The sequence below is a fragment of the Lygodium microphyllum genome, chromosome 23, assembly GCF_053477565.2.
Source record: "Lygodium microphyllum isolate KBCC chromosome 23, Lygodium_microphyllum_v1.1.10, whole genome shotgun sequence".
NCBI classification, from domain to species: domain Eukaryota; kingdom Viridiplantae; phylum Streptophyta; class Polypodiopsida; order Schizaeales; family Lygodiaceae; genus Lygodium; species Lygodium microphyllum.
Genome location: NC_141157.1, coordinates 50,067,472 through 50,095,140, shown reverse-complemented (window position 1 = coordinate 50,095,140; position 27,669 = coordinate 50,067,472). Strand labels below are relative to the sequence as shown.

The 27,669-nt window shown below is 38.8% G+C and overlaps 1 protein-coding gene across 1 annotated transcript; it reads left to right on the top strand.

Moving 5' to 3' along the window:
* Nucleotides 1–20,839: 20,839 nt before the first annotated feature.
* Nucleotides 20,840–22,368, top strand: LOC148016170 (uncharacterized; the record flags this gene model as incomplete). Its single annotated transcript, XM_087663874.1, has 3 exons — nt 20,840–21,028; nt 21,180–21,276; nt 21,780–22,368. Coding segments are annotated over 3 exons (738 nt in total), but the record flags the coding sequence as incomplete, so codon positions are not given.
* Nucleotides 22,369–27,669: the final 5,301 nt, after the last annotated feature.

Genomic DNA, 27,669 nt, shown 5'->3' with positions numbered 1-27,669 from the left:
CCGGCAGTTCACTGTGGACAGTTCTGGAAATTCTTAAACAGAGAGGGGTATTGCTACTCCTAAATTCAAACCAAGATTTCTACTTGATACTAGACATCCTAACTTTCGAGTCAAGCTATCATACACCTTATTTGGACTTATATTTTTCAAGGTAGGGCTGAAGATGGCAAGCCAACAGGATTGCAAGGATTGTATGGACTCAGTGACTTTTCTTTTGGTCTGCATGTGATGAATCTCAGGGTAGGGTATAGTTGAATATATCTACTATTCCTGATTTGAGGACTGTGTATTTTGGGAGTATGCATGTCAGATGAATGAAACCAGAATTTTAAGGCAAGGACAGGAACAACATATCTCTTCAACTTGACTGCAATGGCAGCTGAGATCAATAGCTCCAGCTCTAGTGAACAAGGTTGGCTTCAAATACAGGCTAAAATTGACAAACTTGGAGTTTTAACTGATCAATGTATTGCTCTTATGAAGGCAGTTATGGAAAAAACAGCAAGACCTGAATCGAATGCTTATGCTTATGGCCAACATGTATATGCTGATGAGTATCATTCCATTGAGCCTTGGCAGCAGAATGGCTATTATGGTCAACATGCTTATGCTTATGAGCATCCACCTCTTCAGCAACATAGTTATGATTATACTTGTGAAGCTCTCTTGGTTGAGCAGCCCAGTTCTTATGGATGTGACAAAAATGGTTATGCTTATCAGTACCCTTCTAGCTTTTATCAACAGCAAGCAAGTGATTATGACCAATGATGTGGGATCAATGATCAAAGGTAGCATGCTTATGTACGTGAGCAGCAAACATCAGTGGAAGCAAATGCATATGCTCAACCAAACTGTCCCTCTGATGCGCAGCACGGCTATTATCACCATATGTAGTATGGACAGCATGAGCATTATGGTCATGAGCATGGACAGCCATCTGTTGTACATGATGAGCATGGACAGCCATCTATTATACATGAGCAGCAAGATGTCTATGAGCAGCATGTCAAAACTATTATAGAACTGACCAATGGTGATGAGCAGGTGTGTAAATTGCTATCTAAGGCTAAACGCGTTAGACATCTTACTAGTGATACGATACGGGAACTGCATGCTGCAGGCTTATGCTATCGATGTGCTAAGCCACTATCTTGTAATCACCAAGGCACATGCAGGGCAAAGACTGCCAAAATATTCTTGGTATTTGAATATTATGATGCAAAGGATGGAGAAGATCTTGTTGAAGACCATTTTGGTATGAGTCCACAACAAGAACCTCAGTTCAAGAAAGTAGATCATGGACAGCATGTGGATTTGGATTATCATCATGCAATGGTGACTTCAGCCTTATATGCTTCAGTTATACAGAGCATGGTAATGCCTGAGAGGCTTATGGAAAAGTTAGTGAGTACCATCATGATGATCATGCTTCCAGCTGTACTTGACTTTGATCTTATGAAAGTTGATCCAATGCATGGCAACGATACAACTTTCTCTTTTGATCCAGGTGGCTACAGGCTATTTTTGACCCTCTGCATAGATTAGTACTACTATTGAATATTAGATAATCTTTTCTTTTACTACTTGTAATGCTATACCGAGTAGTACTCTACAGCCCCTACTTGGCTATACCAATAAGTCCGATATTTGTTTTTGAGGACAAAAACTTCATTTTGAGTGGGGATGGATTGTAAGAAGCTGAGAATAAGGAATTAGTGTAAATAATATTGATATTATGCCATGTCACACTGACATTGGTATAAAAGGAGAGGATATGTAATTTTACACATCTTTTTGACACATTAATACAATTGCAGTCTTTCTCTCCCTTCTTGCTCACAGCTTCTATGGCTTCCCCTTCTTTCCTGTCTTTCTCTCTCTAAATCTAATATTTCTCTCTCCTCGTCACTCTTCTCTCTCTTCCTGCAGTCTTTCTCTCTCTTCTGCAGTCTTCTCTCTCCCTAGTTCTCTCTCTGACAAACAATGTAGTAAACTACACTTATAGCATGCTGAAGATGAAGTACATCTATAATAAATCAATGCGAAAGAGGGGCAATCAATGATATAAGACAAATAGCAACTACCATGGAATCGCTCCAACTAGGAGTGAGTGAATATGCAATTGGCACTGAGAACTATCAAAGGATTAGTGTCACAGACTAAAATACATCGATAGACATAACCATCATGCATAGAGTGGGTCTCATGGGTAATAGAAGAGACCAACTAAAGGCACAATGGACTAAGCAATGTAACAAAAGCTTAGTACATAACTAACCAGGATGCATACATCACTGACAACATCATGATAGAGATAGGTGTCGGCCCAAAAGTAATGTTAGATCAACTATGTACATAAAGCATGACAAGAGCATGCACATCTTACCAAGTCCCACTATCCCATTGTAAGACCCTCAAGCTCACCTACATAACCAAATTCTCAATGTAACATCCAAGTGTCAAGTAGTGGCTCCCATTAGAACAAAAGTCAAATGTCAAACAAGCAAACAAAGCTCAAAACATCATGTGGGAGGCATCCATTCATCCAAGATCCAAGTAGCATATATCTGGGAGCATTCAATTCAAGTAACTTGCAAAACTCTTACTAGAGCATCAAATAACCATATATAATAGTGAATGACAACTAATGTCAAGATTCAAAGCTCCAATCTCTGCTCAAAAGCAATCTGGAAGCATGAGAAAGCATGTAACATGAACCATAAGCATCGATATATCTCGCGGTATATCAACCCTGAATAGTCGGTAAGTACACTGGAGCAATGAACATATTCTTTCACTAGTAAAATGTTTATTGTATCAATAAAAAGCCTCTATAAAACTAAGCAAAAAGTGCTCAAATTAGTCCCATAGCATTTCAATACATTTGCATAACATCCCAGATGATCTGGCATCAAATAGACATCCCGAGAAGCATAACTGAACTCCAAACAATGAATGAAGTATTTTCTTGAACTATATGATAGAAAACTATCACAAAATATGAATCGATGGCTAATCCCAAGAGCTCCAATGCCCAAAACAAGTGTTGGGAGGTGTTGCCAATGATCACCAAGGATGCCAAGAGAGCTAGGAGCCAGTTAGAGGCTAGACAACTAGCCCAACTGAGCACGGATGCGGGTTGTCCAAATAGGCACAATCATGTGGGTTGCTATACTAAAGGGGATGCCTCAAGTGTTGACCTTAGTAGGCCTTGTGGCAATGCTCAATATCCTCTAGCAAGGCCTTGGATTGGGCCTCAAGAAGGGGGAAGAAGCCAGGAATAAGATAGAGATTAATGCATACCTCGGGGTGAAGAATCCATGGCTACCAATTAAGAAACCATTGAATGCAAGTTAAAGCAATGTCGAGTCAAGCTCCTTAATGCCAATGCAATGGCTTTTGATACCAGTTGAAGGGAGTGATCTTGAAGTGGAAGCATGGAGCAGAAGCAAGAGCTATGGTGGAAGGAGCAAGATCAAGCAAGAGAGAGAGACACACAAGAAGTGGAAACTCCAATAGTCACAATGTGTGACTAGCCTTTCCTTTATTCAAATGTTACTGAAATAATAAAGAATGAAGTGATAGTGATGGGAGCCTGTCACCTACAATGTACATGTGTGTAGGTGTGTGGGTACTGTCAGTGTAACTAATACACATGCAGCTAGGTACAAGTGCCTTTACCCCCAATAAAAACCTCACAAAGATTAGTTTAGAAGGAGTGGATCAAGAGAGAATTGATTCATTGTATGTGTTTGGATTTTAATTTCGAGTTTGTAGGTAGTTTTGATTTTATAAAAATGATAAAAATGCAAAAAACTAAGGTCTAAGGGTTCTAAGTGAATGAAAAAATAAGGAATGTTTTAGTCAATGTTGTTTACTCTTAATGTTTGACCATTTGAGTAAGAGCCTAGCACCTAAGGCCCAAAGGCTTTAAATTGAAATCGTTCAGCCCATCAAACCAAAGGAATAAACCTTAGGCCCAAAGGCCTTAAATCGAAATCATCTAGCCAATCTCCCAAGGGCTTAAAGCTAAGGCTATAGTCCTTAAATTGAAATCATCTGGCCTTATGGTAGTTGAGGGTATAAGGATAAGGCCAAAGGCCTTTATTTTTTGACAACCGTTCGGCCCATTTTTGGACACATATTGTGCAATTGTTTGATCTTTGGTCTATTTGTGCTTCACACCCCCCCGGTCCTCATCAGCCACATCTTGGGAGAAATTGCCATTAAGTGTCCTAATGCATGGTAGTCAATTATCAATTGGGCTTTGACTTATTCAATCTAGCTAAACCCCAACCAATTAGTCTTATTAAGGCTTTGGCCATTATTCAATTTGCCATAGAGTCCTCAGATATTAGCCCTAGTCCACACAGAAGGCGACCTAGTTGTTACTTGGGATGGAAAGAGAAATCTGCTAGTAAGGCATTACCAAAATGAAATATAAGATCTTCAAAACCCCAAAGGACCAAACTGATTAAAAATGCACCAACACTAGACAAGAGAGTTAAGAATGTCTTGTCAAGAGTCTTGGAGCTATACCACCTAATTTGATGTTAAGCATGCCTCCTTAACCACTTGGTGCATTAATTAGGTGCATTGAGATAGTAGCAAATTGATTATTTGTGGAGAAGGAATCTAGCCAATAGGAATCCAAACAAAACTCACATCTTCGCATTCTATGTGTTTGTATGTATGGGAGGGTCATGCTAAACACAATAGACCCCACCTATTTCCATATGAGTGATGGATTTTCTCCCCCCATTCCATGGAGAACTACATGAGCATGAAGTAAAGAGTATCTTGAAGAAATTTTGCTCAGGTAGATACCTCAAGTCCAAACTTGATTTACCCTAGCCATTCAAGAGACCATTCTATATCATGTGTAGAGGCTCAATTTGTGCTTAAAGAGGTCAACCCTAAGGTATTTGGGTCAAACATTTCTACCTAGGCTAGGATGCTCATTTTAGCATTTTCAAGAGGTCGCACAATCAAACCAAGGGTATTTGATATTGATGGTATGCCGAGGGGTTCCTACACTTCTACGACAAGAAGGGAAAGACTTTTTGTGCCTGGTAGAAATATATAGAAAGATTGGGGTCAAGAGTGAAGTTATGAATACACAATATTTGCATGAGCAAAGAGGAGTCCTTAGCCTCAAGAAATTTCCAACGGTGATTATTGGAAGGGAACAAGCACCCCTCTCAAGATCAACTTGAACCCTTGGGGTGCTCTATTGACCATTAATTGATAGTAGACCATTGATAGTAGACCAACTGTGCTCTAGAGTGGAGTAGAACCCTTGCAAGCACCTCCTATGGCTATTTAAAGAATTTATATTTTTACTAAGACAAACCTTGTCACTAGGGATGAGGAAGGTGCTTAGAAATCTTGCCTTTATAGGCCTATATTAAATTCAATTGGTTGAAACACTCATTGAGATTGATATTCAAGTGACTTAGAAGCCTAACTAGCCTCAATGTGGTCATTGAGTTTATTGTTAAGAACACATCACTCTAGGTACCATAGGAGCTTGTAAGGAGCTACTCAAGAAGTCTCAATTGCAAGCCCAAAATCCATATGAGAAGTCACAACTTGATGGCATCAAAAGGGAGCCACTTCAAGCGATACCAAGTTACTAGGGTCATTTCAAATAAACCTACCTTGAAGCACATATTAGAACATGCAAGGTGGCAATTACTCACATATACAAGAAGTGTTGGCCTTAGGATTACATATAAGCACCAATTTGCAACTCGCACTCTAGTTATCCTCTCCCAGAAAGATCCTTGTAGCATTTAGCCCTAGGGATACAAGAGAAAGTACTAAGAGGCCTAAGATATGAATCTCTTTGAGCCTCAAAAAAGTGAACTTGAACCAACTTGGAAACCTTGTATGTACTCACTCAGAACCATCCTCTTTAAAATCATCATGAGAGGAAGAATGAAGTAGTGGACTTAAGAGCCAAACCTTAGACCTCATGCAGTTATTGTCAAGAATCGCATGGTGGAGGGACTTGCTTGAGCAATTGTGCCAAACACACACTATACACACAAGAGGAAGCTCACTCAAGAATACAACAAGAGAGATGGAGGCCAAAATGTTTCCTCACTAGTTTCTTTTTCTTCTTTTGCACACAGTACAATGTACATAAATTATAGATAAGGTACAACATAAAGGAAAGTGACCTACTAAGTCAAATAGTATATAATTGACTAGTGATATAACTATGCCAGCTTTAGGTAGGTGCAACAAACCAAATGTAATAAGTGATAAGTCAATGGCCATGTGAGGATTGTAATGACCACCAATGTGCTAAGTGTAGATGTGTGGACCCATCTAACTAGGTGGCCCATCATCAATATTTGCATGTATTAAGCTTGTTGTCTCAACACTCCCCCTCAAGCTCAATTGTATCTCTACAACTCCAAGTAAGCTTTGACATTTTGAAGTTTCTATATACCCAATGCCTTTATGAAAATGCTAGCTATCTAATTATGTGTGGTACTGACATATACCAAGTCAACCTCTCCTGCAAATATCTTCTTCCTCACAAAGTGGTAATATAGCTCAATGTGTTTTGCCCTAGTATGGAACATTGAGCTTCTAGCTAATTGTATGTGTCATGTTGTCACAATGAATGAAAATTGGACCATCTCCCTACATACCTAAATCATCCAATAACTTTTGCAATCATACTATCTCACATGTTGTCATAGTAGCACCTCTGTACTTAGCCTTTCTACTTGATAAAGCAACTATAGATTTTTTTTTTTGGCTCCACAGAATTATTGTATTACCAAGGAAAAACATGAATGCACTAGTAGATCTTCTGTTAGATATACTATTACCCCAATCTGCATGTGTGTATCCAAATGCATATATATCCTTACTTGCCTCATAAAGAAGTCCATAATGCAAAGTGGACTTCACATACCTCAATATATGTCTAACTGTATCCAAATGAGACTTTCTAGGCATTTGCATAAATTGATTGACAAGGCTAATAGCATAACTCAAGTCTGGCCTTGTGATAGTCATGTAAATTAGACTCCCTACAATTCTCATGAATATAGTAGTCTTCTATCACATCCCCAACATTAGCACTCAACTTCACATTTTGCTCTAATGGCACTAAAAGAGGCTTACATGATGTCAAACTATACTTGGACAACATATCCAAGCCATAGTGTCTTTGGGATAGCCATATACCATCATCACATCTTCTTCAAAAGATCCTTGGCTTCAACAATTCCACTCTCATTGTTACCTGTAATAATCAAGTCATCCACATAGATGACTATGATGACCAAGCTAGTATCTTCCTTTCTCGCATAAAGTGAGTGATCAACATCAGAACCATAAAAGTGAATGTCGACAATATACTCTTCAATCTTGTTAGGCCATGCTCTAGGTGCTTGCTTTAGTCCATAAAGCACCTTCTTTAACATGCACACATATGTGGGATGCTCTAAATTCTCATAACCTCCTAGCTACTCAATATACACCTCTTTTTGCAATTCACCATGTAGTAAGAAGGTATTCTTGACATCCATTTTCTAAAAACTCTAACCTTTGGCTGCTGCCAAAGTAATTACACATCAAATAGTTTCCATTCTAGCAACTACATTGAATGTCTCTTCATAATATATGCCATATACTTGAGTATAGCCTTTTGCAAGAAAACTAGCCTTATACCTGCTAATAGAACCATCTACATTATGCTTAATTTTGTAGATCCATTTATAGCCAATAGATTTCCTACCCTTAGGCAATGGTACTAGATCCTAAGTCTTATTGGCTTCTAATATAGCCATCTCATCATCCATTGTTGCATCCCAATGAGCATGACTAACAATATCCTCAAAACAAGTAGACTCAACATCCTCAACCACCTTTACTATGTAAACATAATCATGAGTTGTATAACATTCAAAACCAAATCTTTTAATATGATGTTTGACCCTGCTGGATCTACGTACCACTCGATCACTCAGTGGACCCTTTACATTACCATGTGCTCTTTGTACACTTGGTGTTCTGACTAAAGGAATACCAAGCTCATCATCCAAACTCTCTAAACCACTAGAATCTCCATCAAATCCGAAATGACTAGTAGATGCATCATTACCATCTGACAATTTCTTCTTCCCTTTGTTTTTACCTGCAACACTTGTAGATACGCTTTAAGATGTCGGGCTACCCAGTCTCCCAGACCAAGGGCTAATTATAGATGTAGTATCAGATGATGTTTTTGATCCACTAATATTTTGTTATTCTTACTTTTCTTTCTATACATAACTATCATCATCATCCAATGCATCATCACGAGATGCATAACAATTTTTCATCTCATGAAAAATAACATCCTTGCCCACTTTGAACTCACCTATGATAGGGTTATGAAAATGATACCATTTTTTCTCTTAAGAGTATCCAATTAAAATACATTTTTGAGCCTTTGGATGATCATGCTTCATTTGGCATAACATATGTTAAGAAATTTGGGATTTTTCATGCACTTTGGGAACCCCCAATACCTTTATTATTTGACCACATGGTCAAATCTTGTTGTCTTACTTAAAGGTAAAGTCTACCCCAAATACTATATAAGCTACCTTCCCAAATTCCACTTTCAAATATGGATCAAGTCTTAGCCACGTGGTCAAATATTTATCACTTTTTTGAAATTGGGACTTGGAAATTTTTCAAATTCTCTAATATGGTGTTACATATGAACATATGCAGTACAATAAAACATCTTCAAGTGTGACACATTGGATTTCTTGCTTGTAAAGCATATTTCAAGGATCATTTCATGAACTATAGATGTGGAAGCTTCGTTTATAATATAGATAGCAGTATGAATAACTTTAAAAAATTTTGGCAAACTCTTTTCAGTCATTAATCAATGCTTGTGCAACTTCTGCAAGTGTCCAATTTTCATTTCTGCAACCCCATTTTGCTATAGGGTATACATGCAAGTAAATGTTCTCTTTATCCCATGAGACCTCAAAAAGCCACTGAACTTATTAGAGAGATACTCTCTCCCTCCATCTGATCTCAAACATTTAACTTTTAAGCTTGTTTTTATTTCAACATCAGTTTTGAAAGTTTTGAAGTGCTCAAATACATTATTCTTTTTCTTTATGAAATAAAACCACAACTTTCTTGAACAATCATAAAAGAATGTGACAAAATATCTGATGCCACAAAGAGTTATGTTTTGTGTAGGACTCAAAACATGTGTATACACAATATCAAGTATATTTCTGCTCACATCTCTATCATGTGAAAAAGGCTGTCTTGCCTGCTTACCAAACTAACATGCTTCACATCCTTTGTGAAATTCTGCAATACTAAAAGTAAGCAGCCCTGTAACCAATCGTTTGGACTACATTAATTTCAATATTTACACATTTATATGTCCAATATGTTTGTGCTATATTTCAATATCTACAACCACTCATTTTTCATTAGCATACATAACATCATTCAAAGTAAGAATTCTAGCATCTAAAGTGAACATGCAACTAATTCTACTTCTTTTTGCGACCAACATACACTTATCATTAAAATCTTTCACAAAGCAACCTTTTGTATTAAATAAAACCTACAACCCTTACTCTATCATTTGAGCAATACACATTAAATTCTTTGTGATGGATAGCATATGTAATACATCAGACAAACTCTTTGTCCAACCATCTTGCAAGGATAAGGGAACTTTTTCAATGTGTGAAATTGGATGGCATGGATAATCACCTGTCTACACATAACTGAATTTTGTAAATCTTGCACCTCTCCAAACCATTCAGCATGATTGATCATATGATTAGATGCACCTAAGTAAACATACCATACATCATCATGTGTCCCCTTTCCTGCAATAACATTAATCATATGCTACATAACAAATATATGCTCATTTTTATCTTTATTCTATCATGAAGATGATGCATAGTTTTCTTGCTATAATTTACCATTGCGGATGTCATCCTTCTTAGTATAATAGTGGACTACAATATAACCTATTTTTCCACAATAATGACAAAAATAACCAAAATTACTAGAATCTTTGTTCTCCCATCCATCTATTCCTCTAGAGCTCCCCCTGTCTCTAAAGTTTCCACGGTCTACTAAAATTTGTATGTCACCAAACTGCTGATTCAATCTATTTTATTGGTTATCACTAGCACATTTCATATCACAATCTCTTGAAGAGGATCTACCTTGTCCTTTTCTTGAACTTGAGTAAAATATTTGAAACTATTCACCACTTCTTTTAGAAAATTCATCTTATATCTTGATCTTTTCAGTGATCATGAGAGACAAACTCATCAAAAAGTTGAAACGACTTCTATATATATATATATAAAAGTAACAAATTATTTTCAGATCTCATTATTGAGGCCATCCAAAGTAGATAAAACCAAACTATCATTATCAAGCATTCCATCAATAGTTGCTAAGGCATCTGAAATGCTTTTCATTTTTTAAACCTACACTTTTACAGATATATCCCCTTTCTTCAAAGTATTCAACTCTTGCTTGAGTTGAAACTTTTGTGCATTTGTATTTATTGAAAAAATATTCTCAAAGATTTTCCAAGTTACATGTGAAGTTTTTACATTTCTAATATGTCCTAATATAGTGTTGTTAATGACTGTAGATAGTCAATACATCACCTTTTTGACTTTTGCATTCCATTCTTTCTATACCTTTAATTCTTTTGTAATCACAGGATTGTTTAGCTTTGACTCTTTTCTTCACCTGAAACAAACTCATGGAGGCCTTTTTTAATAAGGAATTTTGTCACATGGAACTTCCATGAATGGTAGTTATTTTCTCTAGATTCTCAATGATGGGGTTTCCACTATTCCCTATCATGATTACAAAATTGATACAAACAATAAGCAAGTCTTTTGCAACCTTCCACAACAAGTACACAACAATACACCAAGTAGCCTTTTTTATTGATTGCTTAATAGAACACGTAATTTGCAACCTATTTGCATATAGATCTTGTATTTTCTTCCTACCAAACACCTCAAATTTTATAGATTTGAAATCTATAATCGGTATATCCACTTCTGGTTGACACAATCAAAATCAAAGTATACTCTAAAATTGTTATTCGCAATCTTGCAAGTCTAAAACAAGGCCTAAAATGGCCTCTCAGATGGCAAAAAGTAGTGGAAAATACCTAAATGCCCTATTGTAGAATATACAATGCTCTGCTTGCTTACCAAATGTAATAGCAATTTGAGATTTTTGCTCTGCCACCCTACTTTTGGTACCTCCACAGGTACTATCCAAGAGAAAGAGTGGACACATGGAAGAACTTCTTACTTGTTGCTTGCTTGCTTGAATCCTTGCTTATTCTCTTGTACTTCAGCCTTTGAAACTAGCCTCTCTCAATGGCATCACTCTGATACCATGTCAAGAATCACATGGTGGGGATGAAGCTCACTTAAGAACACAAGAAAAGAGATGGAGACCAAAACATTTTCTTGTTGGTTTCTTCCTCTTCTTTTATACATAATACAATGTGCACAAAGTATAGATAAGATACAACATAAAGAAAAGTGGCCCATTAAGTCAAATAGTGCATAATTGACTACATTAATCGACTAGTGCTATAATTATGCTAGTTGTAGGTAGGTGCAATAAACTAATTATAATAAGTGATAAGCTAGTAGTGGCCATGTGAGAATTGTAATAACTACCAATGTGTTAAGTATAGATGTGCAGACCCATCTAACCAAGTGGTCCATCATCAATGTCCATACGTATTGTGATTGCCATCTCAACAACTATGCCATCAAGAGCAGCAAGCCTAATTACAAGACCTAACTACATTTAAGGGAGAACCAAACCTAAGAAAATAGTAGCTTGATGCCATGCAAGTAGTTATAAGAGGCTAAATCATCAAAATGAGAATCAATAGATTATGAAGCATATTGTATTAATTTTGGTTTAATGCTTGCTTGTGCACATCACACTTAAATTGCAAAGTAAAAAGCCTACTTGAATACCACTACTACAATAGTACTTGCATATTATTGGATTGCATTGCTTATGGAAATTTGAAAGTCTGATTATGCACACTGCACCAAGATGCATATGCATAATGCAAGAAAAAGATAGTTTGCTTCTAAAAGGAATATAAAACACATAAACATGACTAACTCAACAAACGAACCTCAAAGGGAATGATTGAACTTGCAAAGTAAGAATAAGCAAGGAAGAAGAGACCATGAAGTTAAGGGATAGAGTGACCAAGAACATAGTTAGCTAACTCTACGTCAATAGCTTGGATGAGAGTAACATCATTGAAGGAGGACAAATCCTATCATAAAAAATATAGAGACCCTACTACTTAACAAGTCTTACTAGCTAATGAGAGAAAATTAGGCAACGACAATTGGAGCACCTAGTGTGCAACATGTCAAAACCACTTGGCAAACCTCTAGAGTGAGAAGTATCTTCCCTACAAGCCAAGACCCTAATCAACAAGAAGAGTTAGAGACCATGTCTACTTCGACCTCAAACATAGATAATTTAGGAATTAACCTTAGTAAATTTCCAATAAAAATTCTGCAACTATTAGCACAATATGATAAGAAGACGAGGATAGTGCGCATGCAGAGAGCAGCACATGAGATAATAATAGATTTGAAAGAGAAAAGGAGACTAGGAAAACATATGATGTAGCAAGTCACTAGTTTCACATAGTCACAAAGGATTGATAGGCAAAGGAGTGAGGCCGAGCTAAACCAATTCCCATGGATCTTAGCATTTGTGAAAGAGCTGGATCAAGAGAAAATGCTGACAAGAAGGGGGTCCTCAAAGTAGACCTTACCTCAGTTGAACTCTTGACCAAGTGGTTGCTGATAAAGAGAGGGAGTCCTCAAAGCAGACCTCACCTTGGTTTAACTCTTGACCAAGCGGTTTGCTAGATAACTCAACCAATGAGTAAAGTAGTGCAGCATTAATAGCCTCATGGATTAGAAATAACACCTAATACAACTCCCCCTTTTCTTCTGCCATGATGAGAAACCAAACGCCACATTAGCTCTTTCCATCACACATTATTACCATCCCCTTCATGACCCACCAATACCAACCCATACAATGCTCTCCACTAGGTTGCAAAGTTCCATGGAACTAGCACCTATCTAGGAAGGGGATAATGTTAGCATCTTCTCAGAGAAGGCGAGAAAAAGAACTAAAAAAGGTCAAAGAAATAGAAGCACAAGATGAATGTGGCAAAACAGCAATTTTTGGGCACTAGAATTTTTTGAAGGACTTTGTGTTGTAAATTATTTTAGAGAACCAACCATGCAAATTGTAAATATATATCCAAGTGAGGTACCAAAGGCACGGGCTTGAGCTCACTAAAGCTAGAAAGATCGATTAAAATATAGAAAGGCATGGATAAACTAAGAGGAGTCTATTTTTAGGCCAAAGAAAGGGTGGAGAACCAAGCTCTTTGCTTCTTCTTCTTTTCTTTATGGGGAAAGTGTAGTGATCAAAGCTATGGAGATGGAGCTTGCTTTAGGCAGACTGCTTGAGTCATGGAGCCATTAATAAGCCTTTGCAGATAGACTACAATGAAGAGGTAAATTGGTGAGCTCGCTATGGTATTATTGAGAGTTCGCAATGGTTATGTGAGAGGTGGCCATACCCATGCTACTCCAAGTTCTTGAAACGATAGGTGTTCTGTCAAGTCTGACACTGAAGCTTGGAAAAGCAAAGATATTTGGCATCCTTCTTTGACTCGATTGATTTTTTCTCATCACCTTAGTTGATATTATGGAAGTTTTGTTTTCTTCATTGGACTTAGAAATTGATTGCTTATGCGTCTAAGAACCTCTAGAAGAGTATCCTATGTTGATTAAACCACAATTCTCCTCACAAACTCCTCCATAGGCACATTCTCTCCTTCTGTAGAGCATTTGTCAACAACAGCCCTAGTGAGCTCCCATGCAAAGAGCTACATGAATGTAATGTCCCCATTACTTAGTTTATTTAAATAAACAATGTGCGTATACATTCCCCCAAATTTGATTTACGTTGAAAACAAAATGGTAAAGATTGCACATTTTTAAAACTAGCTTTAACTATGAAGATAATTGTTATTATTAATGAGGTATTATATGCCAATTCATGGAAGGAAGGCTTGGGAAACCCTCCCAAGACAAGCTTATTAAAACTATGTTTATAGTATAGAATAACAAAAAGAACTAGCCTAGTGGATAGTCACTTGGCAGTTAAGTGCACTTGGGTGATGACATTGTCGGGATGTGTGACCTCCAGGGAAGATTTTCTTACAAAGCTAGTGGGAGCTTCTCACGTGCAGCCAACGATGCCAACAAAGCCTTCATAGCCCATTACCAAGTATGCCAAGGCCAAGATACCAAGGTCTATGCCTTGGTCGTCGCCTTGGAGTGACACCCCGCCCGATGATGCAATGCACAGTGCTCGCCCATATATTCGTAAATTTTTATCTACAAAAATGGAGCCCCCTTTCTAATGCCATCAAAGATGCTAAAAGAAAGAGTTCTCTCTTTATTGTCGATGATGTTATCGAAAATGCTAAAAAGCAACCATTTTCTTTTTATCTCCCCTTCCCCCTGATTACTTTATAAACAGGGATAGAGCATCACATCAGAACACAAAAACATATGCAAAAATCTCTCTATTGTTGACATGACGAAGCCCCTCTTTGACATCATCAATAACATCATCAAGGACGCTAAAAGAAATTGTTCTCTCTTTATCATCGATGATGTCATAAAAAATGCTAAAAAGTAAGTGTTGTCTCTTTACCCCCTTCCCTCGATTACTATATAAAGAGGGGTAGAGTGTCACATCAGAAGAACACAACAACCTATGGAGGAATCTCTTTGCTATTGATTCAACGAAGCCTCCTCTCTGACATCATTGATGATATCATCAAAGATGTTAAAAGATCTCTCTTTATCATCAATGATGTCATCAAAAATGTTAAAAAGCAAGCGTTCTCTCTTTTACCCCCCTGATTACTATATAAACAAGGGTAGAGCATCACATTTGAAGAACACAACAATTTGTATAAAAATCTATCTGTTGTTGACGCAACGAAGCTTTGCTATAATCAGCCAAGCCTCTCTCTCTCTCTCTCTCTCTCTCTCTCTCTCTCTCTCTCTCTCTCTCTCCACACCTACATGGAAACGCTACTCAAATGCATCAAGCTTCTTCCATGGCTCCCAAGAGACATCAAGATGCTAAGCGAGGTCATGCTCGGAGAGCTCCCCAACGCGAGGAAGTAGTCCCTATTGAGGGAACTCAACATGATGCTGAAGCGCGGGTGGAAGTTACCCCTGAATCCATTCAACTTGAAAAGGACCACAACAAGCTGAGGTTGCGGTCATAAACCATAATCGCGATGGATGGCTGAACGAAGATTATTAGGAAAGGATTACTATTTTATGTTATTGCTTCTTTGAATCTTACGATAAAATGAGGGATAAGTTAGTAATGTTAGAAAAGCCCATAGGATAAGTATGTTACATAGATTAGGATTAGTTAGAACATATTTAAACTTACAAAAACATATTAGTCTTATCAATTGCTTTTTAGGAAGGAACACGAAAATTGATGAAGGGGATAGATTCTATGCATCACACATATTGACAAGTGTGTTAAAAATGTTGTATGGTTATGATTGTTTTTAGATTTGTGAATGACGAATATGTCTCTTATGATACTAGGCTTGTATCAACTGGATGAGCTGTGGATTGTGGTGGTTCAAGACGTTGGGGTCCCCAACCCAATGCTCCCTAACACTCTGCGAAGTGTGAAAAAACTCACATGTAGGTGGGGTTCCTATGCTCCCGAGGGAGGTAGATGTTTTTAGTTTTTTATCACTCCAGTACCTGAGAGAGTAAAGGGCCGAGTGATTAAGTGCCCCTATTATGTAGGACGGCTCTTGAGACTTAGTGAAGCTTAGAGAGGCTCTAAGCTAGTAAATTCCATGTTGACCGTGGATGGAGTGTGATCACATACATATTCCAATCCTGAGGGATTGGAAGGTCCCATCCTAGGTTGGACATCATCTTTCTATTAAAAGAAAAATTTTGTACCACCCTGCGGAGTGATGGTTCTTGATATTACTATGAAATAAAGTATTTGATCTCCAAATTGTTTGTTATGTGCTAAAGATTGAGTTTAACGAACCTAGTTTAATGGAGTAATAAAAGGAAGTTGATTTTATATATCCAAATAGTGTGGTAGCATGCTTTGCTAATTAAAAAACTAAGTAAACCCAATTGAGGAAAGTGGGAAGCTTCGATCCTGATGATTGAATGCCTATGGTTGGATGGACGCGATAAGTCAGGGAACTTTCCAACACTAGATAGAGCCAATCAAATCGTGATCCCCCCAATATTGGTAGGATTAGTTACTTGGTTTAACACCGTTTTAGGGGGCCGAAGCTGAGATTTTACCTTATGGGTAGGGGGATCAAATTACACTCTCCCCCATCTCTCACTCTCTTTGAACCAAGTGCGGTGTTAACCTCACTCCTGCCTTTGATTGATTACAAATTGGTCTTTCTTAGGTGGGCATTAGATTGTTGTTAGGGGTGACTTGTCCACACTTTTCCTGTAAAGTAGAACTGAGATTCTCATGTTCAACTAAGTCCTAGGTTTCCCATGGGGAGACTGGATGGTGATGTGCATGGATATGAATTTTGGTCGACTACTAGATGACTCCTCCGGGTCTCTTGAAGGAGGCACCTCACACATGGTATCAGAACCTAGGTTTCAAAAGAGCTTTTAGTTCAAGGTTAAGTAGACAACGTATACAAGGAAGTAATAAAATAACCACATTTGTTTGAAGAAAATTGTTATTGACTATCTTGCACTAGCATACACATTGTGCCCATAGGATGATCTTTATTCCTCCAATTGTATTGCAACCTTACCCTAACTCATGGTACATGAGAAATTTCTGGCCAAAGAATAGGTCACATATGGGGATATATTGTGGGTGTAGCATCCTGCTTCATTACGAGCTATTGGAGGATTCAATGGCCTGAATGATTAATGATAGTTAAGATATACCTTTTGTTCAGTGCCTTTGTTGAACGCTTACTAGACATTGGGGATGATCCTATACATGAAACCTTGTGGGTATATTGGAAAATGCTACAAATAGTACAACATGAGAGTGTTGTTGTAATGCCAAGAAGGCCTTATTTTGGCACAGGATGTTTTGGTTACCCCCAAGATCCACCATTTTATGTTGTTTGCCATGTACTTGAGAAACCACCAAGATATGAGAGTATAGACCTTGATACTTCTCATGAGGAAAAAATCCATGAGATGGTGTGTTGGTAGATCATAGTATGATGAATATATCTTTGTAAATACTTTTCACAAAATAAGGTCTCGTTATTATTATTGAAGAGTGTGAGTTATGAGCTTATGATGATAGTGTTGAGTTGCGATTGATTTTTGAGATCGTGTATTCCGTTGCTTGCCAGTCGAACATGTTGGAATTAAGAGAGAGTGTAATGACTATCTTAGAGAAGACTTGTCTATGGAGTTATTTAAGCTTACGAAGGGGCTACAACTAGAGCCCAAACCTAGGGAGGGAACGACCCTTACTTTTACTTAGACTTAACTCTATATGAAGATGTGAAAGTCCATTCCAAGTTGTTGAAATGGCTCGAAGACCTCAAATTGATAGGACTTTATAAGTATGATACTCTTCGAAATGATAAGGTAAAATATATAAATGGAAAATTTGTAATGAGAAATAAATGAGTGTATGACCAATATACAAAGATTATTTCACTCGATAGGATCGCCCTTACGGGAGTGTAAAGTCAAAAAATTATGAGCTTCTAGAGTATCCCAATCTCCCAAAGTCTTATTGATTCTTAGAGATGAAGGCCAAATCACCTTGTTTTGCAACAAATAAGTTATGGAGATAATTAGAATCGCCAACTAGTGCGAATTGATGAAACATAAAAGGAACTCAAAGAGAAGAAGTTTCTTCTCAACCATACACCACCACCTAGGTTTAGCAGTGAATGACCCAAGGTGGAGCAAGATGCAGAAGCTTGGATTGAGGCTTTGAATGACTATTTCCTACCCACTAAAACTACTGTTGCAAATCAGTCCATGACTACTCGTCTTCATCTTATTGGCAAAGCTAAGCTTTGGTGGAAATAGTTTTGCCGAGATAAAGGGGTAAAAGAAGCTTCCCAAACTTGGGAGTAGATCAAAGAAGTTGTGAAAGGACGTTATCTTACCCCATCTTTTGAATCAATAAAGATGAATGAATTCTAAAACTTATGATAATTAAACTTAACCTTGGAAAAATACTATTCCACTCTACCTTCCTGGATCAATGAATTCGAGGATGTCTTTCCAGAAGAATTGACTCAACTGCCTCCAAATCGTGAGGTAGATCGTGAAATAGAATTGGTTCCTGGAGCCAAACCAGTATCATAACGACCATACAAAGTGTCTATTCCTGAAGCTATTGAGCTTAAGGAGTAATTGAGGCAACTAATAGAGCAAATATTTATTCGCCCAAGTAATTCACCTTGGGGAGTGCTTATCCTCTTTCAAAAGAAGAAGGATGGAACACTTAGACTCTGCATTGACTTCTAAGGACTAAACCTGGTTATGGTCAAGAACAAGTATCCCATACCCAATATAGATGAACTTTTAGATCGCCTACATGGAGCCAAGGTTTTTTCCAAGATTGATCTAAGATCCAATACAATCAAATCCAAATCAAGGAACAAGATATCCCAAAGACTGCCTTCAACACTAGGTATGGTCATTATGAATTTTTGATCATGCCATATGAAGGAGTTTGAGGTCATCATCGATGCTAGCATCATGGCACTAGGATGTGTTCTTACTCAAGAAGGGCATCGAGTGGCCTATTCTTCTCACAAGCTTAAACCCTATAAGAAGAATTATGCTGCACATGACCTTGAGATTTTAGCAATCATTCACGCCCTGAAATTATGGCGCCACTACTTGCTCTCGGAAGAAGATTCACTCTTGTGACAGACCACAAAAGCATCGAAGTGGATTTTCACCCAATCGAATCAAAACATGAGACAAAGAAGATGGATTGAGGTCCTCTGAGAGTTTGACTTTGAAATAAAGTTTTGTTCTAGTGGAAAGGACAATGTGGTAGAGCTGACACCTCAAGCAGAAATCTTTCCCAATTTTTTGATTGATGGAATAACCAATCATCAAAAGATTTCTTACAAGTCTAATATCCATGCCTAGCAATCCTATATTAGAGGGTGTAGCAGTTGAAAGACCTAAGGACTCCGATTACCTTGAGTTAAAGAGGTCCATCCAATTTGGGGGATATAGCCAAAATGTAGAGCTCAAATTCAAGCACTACCACAGTAAGGACAAGCTTCTATAGTACTATCACACGTTGTATGTGCCCAATAGTTGGGACCTTAAGAAGAAGGTTCTATGGGAGGCCTATAACAATTCAATAGTTGGACATCCCGACTACAGAAAGATTATAAATGCAGTAAGAAGAAGTTATTATTGGCCAAGAATGAAAGTTGATGTGCTAAGTTCTGTCACTCAATTCTTGAGTTGTCAACGAATTAAGGCTGAAAGGCTCTGATAGCTGCTAGGAGAGCTACACCTATTGGGCATGCCACAAATGAGGTGGGAGTGTCCTAACATGGATTTTGAGGTAGATCTTCCAACAGTGCAAGGTGGAAATGACTCAATTCTATTAGTTGTTGATATGCTGACGAAGGCCACTCGCATCATTCTTGTGAATACTACCTTCAAAGCATCCGACATTGCAATGTTGTTCATCAAGGACATTTTGAGGCTACATGGATTGCCAGAAAGGATCGTCAGTGAGATAGAGACTCATTTTTCACCTCTAAATTTTGGACCTATCCCTTTCAAGCCATCGGCACATGACTCTGTTACAGTACCACCTATCATTCTCAAATGAATGGGTAGACTGAAAAAGGTAATCAAGTATTAGAAGACATTTTGAGAACATATTGTTGCATTGTAAGAGCATACTATAACGAGGAGCTCAAGAGATGGATTGAATACTTACCTTTACGGGAATTTGCCTACAATACCTCTCATACCAACAAAGGATTGATATGACCCTCTTCCACGCATTGTATGAGAAAGAATGCTCATCCCTTCAAATTTTCTGATCCAACCTTGAGGGTCCAAGTCTATCCATAGGGCTCTCCCTCTCCCTCTCCCTCTCCCTCTCCCTCCCTCTCTTTGCCATAAATTCTCTCTTTTTTACCAACGTAGTGCTCTCTCTCTCTCTCTCTCTCTCTCTCTCTCTCTCTCCCCAAATTCAAAATAGACAAAATAATCAAATCCATTTTCCTTCATTCACGTTGGGTGACATCTTTGCGCGGACCACATGTGAACCGAAAAAACATTTGCATGACATATTCAATTTAGAAATGTATGTTTCGAGATATTTGCACGCTTGATTGACTTTTCTTCGCATATGCAAAGGCCGGCCAAAAAGCCGAGCAGGTCTTCAAAGAAGTCGAGTCTTATCGCTTATGAGACGAAGTCGAGTCTTTGTGACAGTTGGACGAGGCCAACGACAACTTGATGGAAGAAACGCGCGCTCTCTCTCTCTCTCTCTGTCTGTCTCTGTCATTCTGTCTCACGCACGGTCTAAAACAATGGAATTGGCATGCGTTTACTTCTGTAGAAAGCGTGAAGCAAGCACTGGCAGACGAGCGATTCGGCCACAGGAATTTCGAGACGCCCACCAGTCCACGACATAGACTTTGAACCCGTGACTTCGCCATCTCGAGGAGATTCTCTTCTCGGCCTGTATTTTGAGCTTCCATGGCGGCGTCCTCTTCCTCCCCTTTGCATCCTCAGGAGTCACCCTCTTTGCTGTGAAGAAGATCCTCTGTACTATCACGCAATCTCTCCATCACCAGCCCCTTCACACTAGCATTCTTTCCTCAGCAGAAGATGATCAGGTTTCTCAGGGCTCTCTTTCGCAAGGGTATCTCTGTTCTACCACCTTTGGGTTTGATTGCTTTTGGGATTGTGGCTTCGATTTTCGATCATTCTTATAGATTTGTAATATTCATCAATGTTCATGGGTATCAATACTTGTCTGCGCATCAGATAACCCTATGCACATCCCCGTCGCAAAGGAAACTGCGCCATAGGGGTAGATCTGAGATCCACGCAGACTTGCTCCAAGATTTATATCGTTTTGCAGGTCTGAACTGATTGCCAGCAAGCGCATTGCCATGTGACATTTTGGCTAATCAAGAATCAATAATGTTAAGAGATTCTCAGAAAACCTGCAAAGGGATTTGCCATGAGTGCAACTGCTGAACTTGTATGACTTTTACATGGGATAGTTCCGCTTTTGTATTGTGCTGTTTCGGCAGCTCCATGATCTTAGTGGTTAATTGTATTTCATAACAGGGATTAATCAATTATCTTGATTGGTTTATGGGCACGGTCACATTTGCTGATGCAGCCTAATCGGATAATGACTTGTTTCTGGACGAATCTTAGAAAGCACATGTTTGTGGGTACATTGTGCATACCTTTAGTCGCATATGCCCTGATTTGTATGCAAACTCGAGTGCTTGCTTGAATTAGCATTGCATCAAAACTCTTTCTGAAGTTTTTGTTGTTGTTGTGAGACACTATTTGCGACACTTATCTGCATCAGAGAAGGTTGTAATTAATGGATATACTAATGTAAACCAGAAAGGAGCACCAGGAGTGGAAGCCGCAGTCAAAAGGCACTGCGTGGAAGCAGCAGACAACAAGAACGGCGTTATGATGGATTCTCAATATCAACGACAGCAGGGAACACATCGAAGGCAACCGTATTAGTGAATGACACAGACAAGACACTCCATTTGAAGGACAAAGTAGGGCCTGCCATCGGTGGAACCAGGTATACGATGCTGCCAAATAGTCAGATCGAAGTGACCCCATTGCAGCACACTTTCTTTAAGTTAGTAGCATATGCCATTGTTGAGGAGGAAGAGGATGGTGAACAAGGGAGCGAGCTGGGCAGTTCTGATGGAAGGAATAGTAAAAAGAAAGGAATTTACACCAGGCTTAGCATAGACAGTGATCAGCTAGCTGATCACAGACAGATAAGAATATACTTTGATGGTTCAAAATACAACCTCGATTTCTCACATCACTAGATATATCTGCACTTTGGGAGTCCATCAACCTTGTTTCCTTTGACATGTTCCTAGCATGCCATATTCATATATTGTATAATGCTTCTTGTACAATCCATCTTTTTGGAAATGAGAATTTTGTTTTGTTTTTGCTGGTATTTGTGAGCAAGTATGTTTTATCAAGCTAGCATTGTTTGCTGTAAACCTCTTCTTGGAATGTTGGTATAAGCAACTTCTAATGCCACCTCCCAGATCACCCTGAGAGGCTTGGTATTCATTTGATGTAGAGCTTTTGGCTCCAGCCATGCTATTGTGCAGGGAATTCATGGAAGCAGACCCATTGACAGACATTCTTCACTTCATACTAGATGGAATGCTCCCATTATTTGAAGCTTGTAATCAAAATCAATGTGCTAAAATACTTAGTTTCCAATTGACAGTTTTAGCTACAACACGGTTGCAGGATGGAATGCTCCCATTATTTGAAGCTTGTAATCAAAATCAATGTGCTAAAATACTTAGTTTCCAATTGACAGTTTTAGCTACAACACGATTGCAGAATCTGATCGAGGGAAAACACAGATTCACCCCCTTTATAAGGTTGGATGGTTGATAAACCTCTGCAAAAATATTTTTAAGAATGGAGACATGCAATGGCATTTTCCTTTCTAAATGCAGGGAGAGAGAACTTTATTGAATGATCTCGTCGTGTACACAAAAGGAAGAGATTTGTAAGCAAGAGAAGGCCCTCAAAGGGATCCCTAGTCCGGAATCCAGAAGGGGTGGTTCATACACTCTATCAATACTGCTAAAAGGCCTTGTCCGCTAAGAGAGGACAATGAGAGAAGTGTGTGGGGGGGGGGAGGGATGTGTGCTAGGTCCTTTGTTCCTTCTTGAAGGAGGAATTTTATAATCTTTATAAGAAAACTCTTCAAGAATTTTATAATCTTTATAAAAAAAACTGGATTAAATTTTGTGGAGTTAGGTCTCATTAACTTTGTGGATAAGTATGTTTGAGTTTTCTTCGGAACATAAATAAGGTTTGTGTCGTGCGAAACTGAAAATCCTGAGGATGGATTGAACTGCTGATACGTTTCGTCATTAACTTAATTAATTTAATAAAAAATGGCAAGGAGGATGTAAGCCCCGTTCTGTTTGGGAAAGGGGGCGCCCCCCTTTTTATAGTAATCCCTGGACGCATAACTGTGCTGTAGTCAGCTGCTCCCGACCGAGCGGAGTTAGGCTCTCCCACGATGTGGTCTCAGCCGAAGTGGGAAAAATCCCCCTTTCCTCTTGCTTCGTCGGGAGGATAACCCTGCCGGGTTTGCATTTCTGCATGCAAGCCTCATATCGCGGAGGCCGGACTCGGGGACTTTCGCTCAGGCGTAGTATGTTTAGTCATATGCCCGAAGCATCCCAGCCTTCCTTACCCTCTTACTAGAGTTGTGACGATGTTGGCGTATTAACAATGTATAGCTGAATTGATTTGATTTTGAGTTGGCTTATGGGACAGTAGAGATCCATGTGGACCACCAACCCCAAGCAAGCATACGTTGGCTGGTAATGCTCGCTGTCTTTGCTGAAGCAAAAGAAAAAAGACTTGGCACGCTCTGTTCAGGAACCACCCTCCTCTTTCCAAGTGAAGAAGCACATTGCGGAGGTCGAGTTCGCGCGCGCGGAGAAAAGTTGCTGAACAAAAAGAAAGTGCCAAAAGCAGGCCTTGCCGCGCTACCGCCCGTAAGAAGTAGTGCCATGGGATGCTCAACAACGTTTCCCAGGATATCTTCCTTTACCCTTTCTTTGGCCTTTTTCCCATTTTTGTTTCTTGGAATGGGTATTTGGCTATTTAGCGGAAATGGCTCTAGGAGTTTAAATTTATTTACCTATCTTAAATCAACTCTATATCCATTATTCTTTATGTACACATCACTTACGGCTTTTCCTTACTTGAGACGAGGCATTGTCCATTTTAACGGTCCATTCTCTCTCTCTCTCTCTCTCTCTCTCTCTCTCTCTCTCTCTCACGTGTCTAATAACATTGTGCATGTATGACACCACATTTTTACCGTTGTGATCAGAAACAAAGTCCATTCTTGATACAAATTTGTGTGTGTGTCTTTTTCTAGGCAAAATCATCAACACTATATGGTCTTTTTGTGCCCATTTGGTGTTCTTGCAATATGCTTTAGTGTGTTATATTTCTTTCAATGCAAATACTTCTAGCTCTTCAAAAGTAAATCTCTAACCTAAGGAAATGATTGTTCATTGCCTTCCATTATGTTTATGTTGGCTTTAGCGTTTCTTTCTTTGAGATGAGGCATCCTCCATTGTAATCTTTGAGGTGAGTTGTCGTGCACTATAATGGTATTCTGACAAGCCACTCCTTTGCGACTGGCCATAGTGCCATGACGTCGATAGTTATTGCAAGATTGTCACTACCATGATTGTAGTGGTTATTTTTCATGCAATCTTCCGGTGTATTTGCAAGACAGTTTTCGATTCTGATGTTAGGTGTATTCTTGTGGTTTTGAATATATAGCAGAAATATTTACATGTATAAATCAATGTGGTCAAGTGAAATGATATATTTGTGTTTTCATACATACCAGGTATCATATGGATTCTCCATATCTCGTCCAAAGTCATCTTTACCTTGACAAGTGTTAATAAATATATTTATGAGAGAAAATGAGAAAATCACATTAGTATGTTAATAAATATATTTACAAGACAAGAAATTTGAAAAAACACATTAGTTTTTTAGCAAACAAGGTTTGGAAGAAGATTCTTTTATCACTTGCTACAAGAATTGTATGAGTTTATTGTGTGATAGAATGTATTGTGTTTGTTTTTTGTTGAGATGTCTTATTTCTCTACTTGAGTCATGGTGTCAGGAAAGGTGTCGGTGTGAAGGCAGATGGATCTGAAATGCCAATTATATTTAAATTTTTTCTTTCGATTACGTGAGAGAGCATTACGTAGACTAGGCCAGGCATGAACATGCTTCTAATGTGTAGACGTGCTTTTTGGTTGACTATGGCTCCTTGCAATTTGTGACTGTCGTCGGTACTCACGTATGCGAGTCTCAAAGAGAACATGGATTTATGGTACCACTTGCTATTTAGTGCCTTGCGTTGATGCTTGATGTGCCGCAAAGTGAGCTGTTGGTTCATTGAAAGGTTCATCACTTGGATTCCTGATATCATTTTGTCGTTTGTTATGCCGATACGATTGATCTTACACATTGCAATGTTTGCTGCACCTGATCGTGAGGTCAATGTTCTCAGTTATCATTGTAGTTGTGCCAGATGCTATCTCATCTATCTCTTGGAAGTTCTTATCATGCAGCCATGTTTGCAATGTTGGCTCATTGCTTACATTCGCTTGGACTTTGAGGGTGTGGAACTTTTTTTTTGTGTAATATTTGTTTAGAATCTACTTGTTGTAGTTGTGAATATCTTCCTTATGTGTGCATGTGATTGTTGTTTTTCGATCAATGAAATCTAGGACGTTCTTCTCGTCAATCAAGCACTGATGTAAGCATTCATGTATCTCTCGCTATGTTGGACAACGATCCCTGATCACTTGTAGGAACTATAGGAACGACAAGTCACGTGCATGCCGATTGGAGAGTGTTACTTTCCATGTGCCCAGTATGAGGAGGACGTGATGTGACATTGTTTGCAGAACTTGGTTTGATGGTTGCAAATAGGCGATAATTGTGCAAGATCACCAAATAGTATCATGAGCTTCTTTTGCTGAATCGATTGAGCAGCGAGCCTTGGCAGACGCTTACTATCTGACACACTATTATATCGAGCATTGCTCTTGTTAACATGGACATCTCATTGATGATGATTGTATCACCTTCTCTTATTACAATGTAGCGTTTGTCCATCTCTTGCAATTGTACTGGATATTGCTATGCATGTACTAGTATCTTGAACTAGTAGTGGACCCCGTGGTGGATAGGCTGCGTAGGCTAGTTGCAACTGCTCCTATTCTTGTTGTCAATAGTACGCTCCTATTCTTGGCAATGAGGTTTTAATTGTAGTAACATATGAGGAAGCTTTTTCCACTGCATGGTGTGACGCTGACGATGTGTAGGCCGTATATCACATTGATGAGGTGGTTGTAGATAACTTGTTGTTCTGTTGTTAGAGTACTTTCAGGAATTGTTCGGAACTCTTTTGTGAGTTGTAACATCTTTATCTGTATTGATGTAACGGTACTTTCATAGTCACTTGTGGAGGTATAGTGAATATCGCTAGGTTGTCCTCTGTAAATGCTCTAAGCTCAATGGTCAGACACAATAAAGGTCTACAGAGGGTGCATGATGATATTCCCTGTCCTTGTGATCCTTCGTTGTCGTGTTTGTGCACGAGAGTTATTGATATACTCGACGAACTCACTTCTTATGACTATCGTGATCTATAAGCAATTCAACTCCGCTTCGGTGGGTGATATTGGCTTGCACAACATTGTGGTAGCAATTAATTTCTGCTTGTTTCAGTCCAAATCCTACACTTCAAGTCTATTGGCATCTTCTGTCTAGATGTTTATCTTCCCGATCGGCTCTGCCTTCATTGCATACTTGAGCTAGTAAGAGATGGAAGAGTTCATTACTCATTGAATATCCATGCATGCTCCCCATAGGAGAAGCAGCGCTAGGTGGTAAGGCATAACATTCTGGTGCTCATCTCCAGGACAGTAGTAGATGTATTCTTTGAGTTTCAGGATCTATTGTTGGTTCTAGATTGTCACCTGAGGCATATAGAAATCCGTATTTACATTTACCGTGGCCATTACGTTTGCTTATGTAGTAGCATGACAACACCTATGAATTTGCATTGCCATGACGAGGGCTCTTAATTTTCTTGTCGAACTACATCGATCATCGTTAGATAGAATGTATGTGCATATCTCGTTTGTTGTATTTACAACGTTTGCCTCATGTAACCATAGGATTACATGTGCATGTAAGGAGCATCTATGTTGGATCTCGTATCTAATTACATGGTGCTGGACGCGCCCTACATAAGTAGGTTTGCCAAGGATATACTGGTTGAAGAAAATATGAAACCTGGTGTGGAAGAGGATGGCACACTCGATAGGATAGTCTTTCTATGAGAATTCAGGATTCAACTCCTTTGCGATGCATTCCAACTTATTTATCTCAACCCACCTTGTACTGATGACCTTGTCTGCAATGAATGTGAGGAAGAAATAAGGCATTCTCCATGTGTCGACCATTGTGATGAGATCCTTTAAGATACACCAGTGCCAAGATGGGGATGTCGGTATTGAGGTCGGAACACTATATCAGAGAATGTGCTTGACGACCTCTTTATTGAAATTGTGCTTGTTTGCGTGCTTGTAGTTGTCGATGTCCCTTAGTAGGCAAGTCGTGCTTGTGTTGTTCGTGACCAAGACAACCTGTTTTAGCTAGTATAGAATTA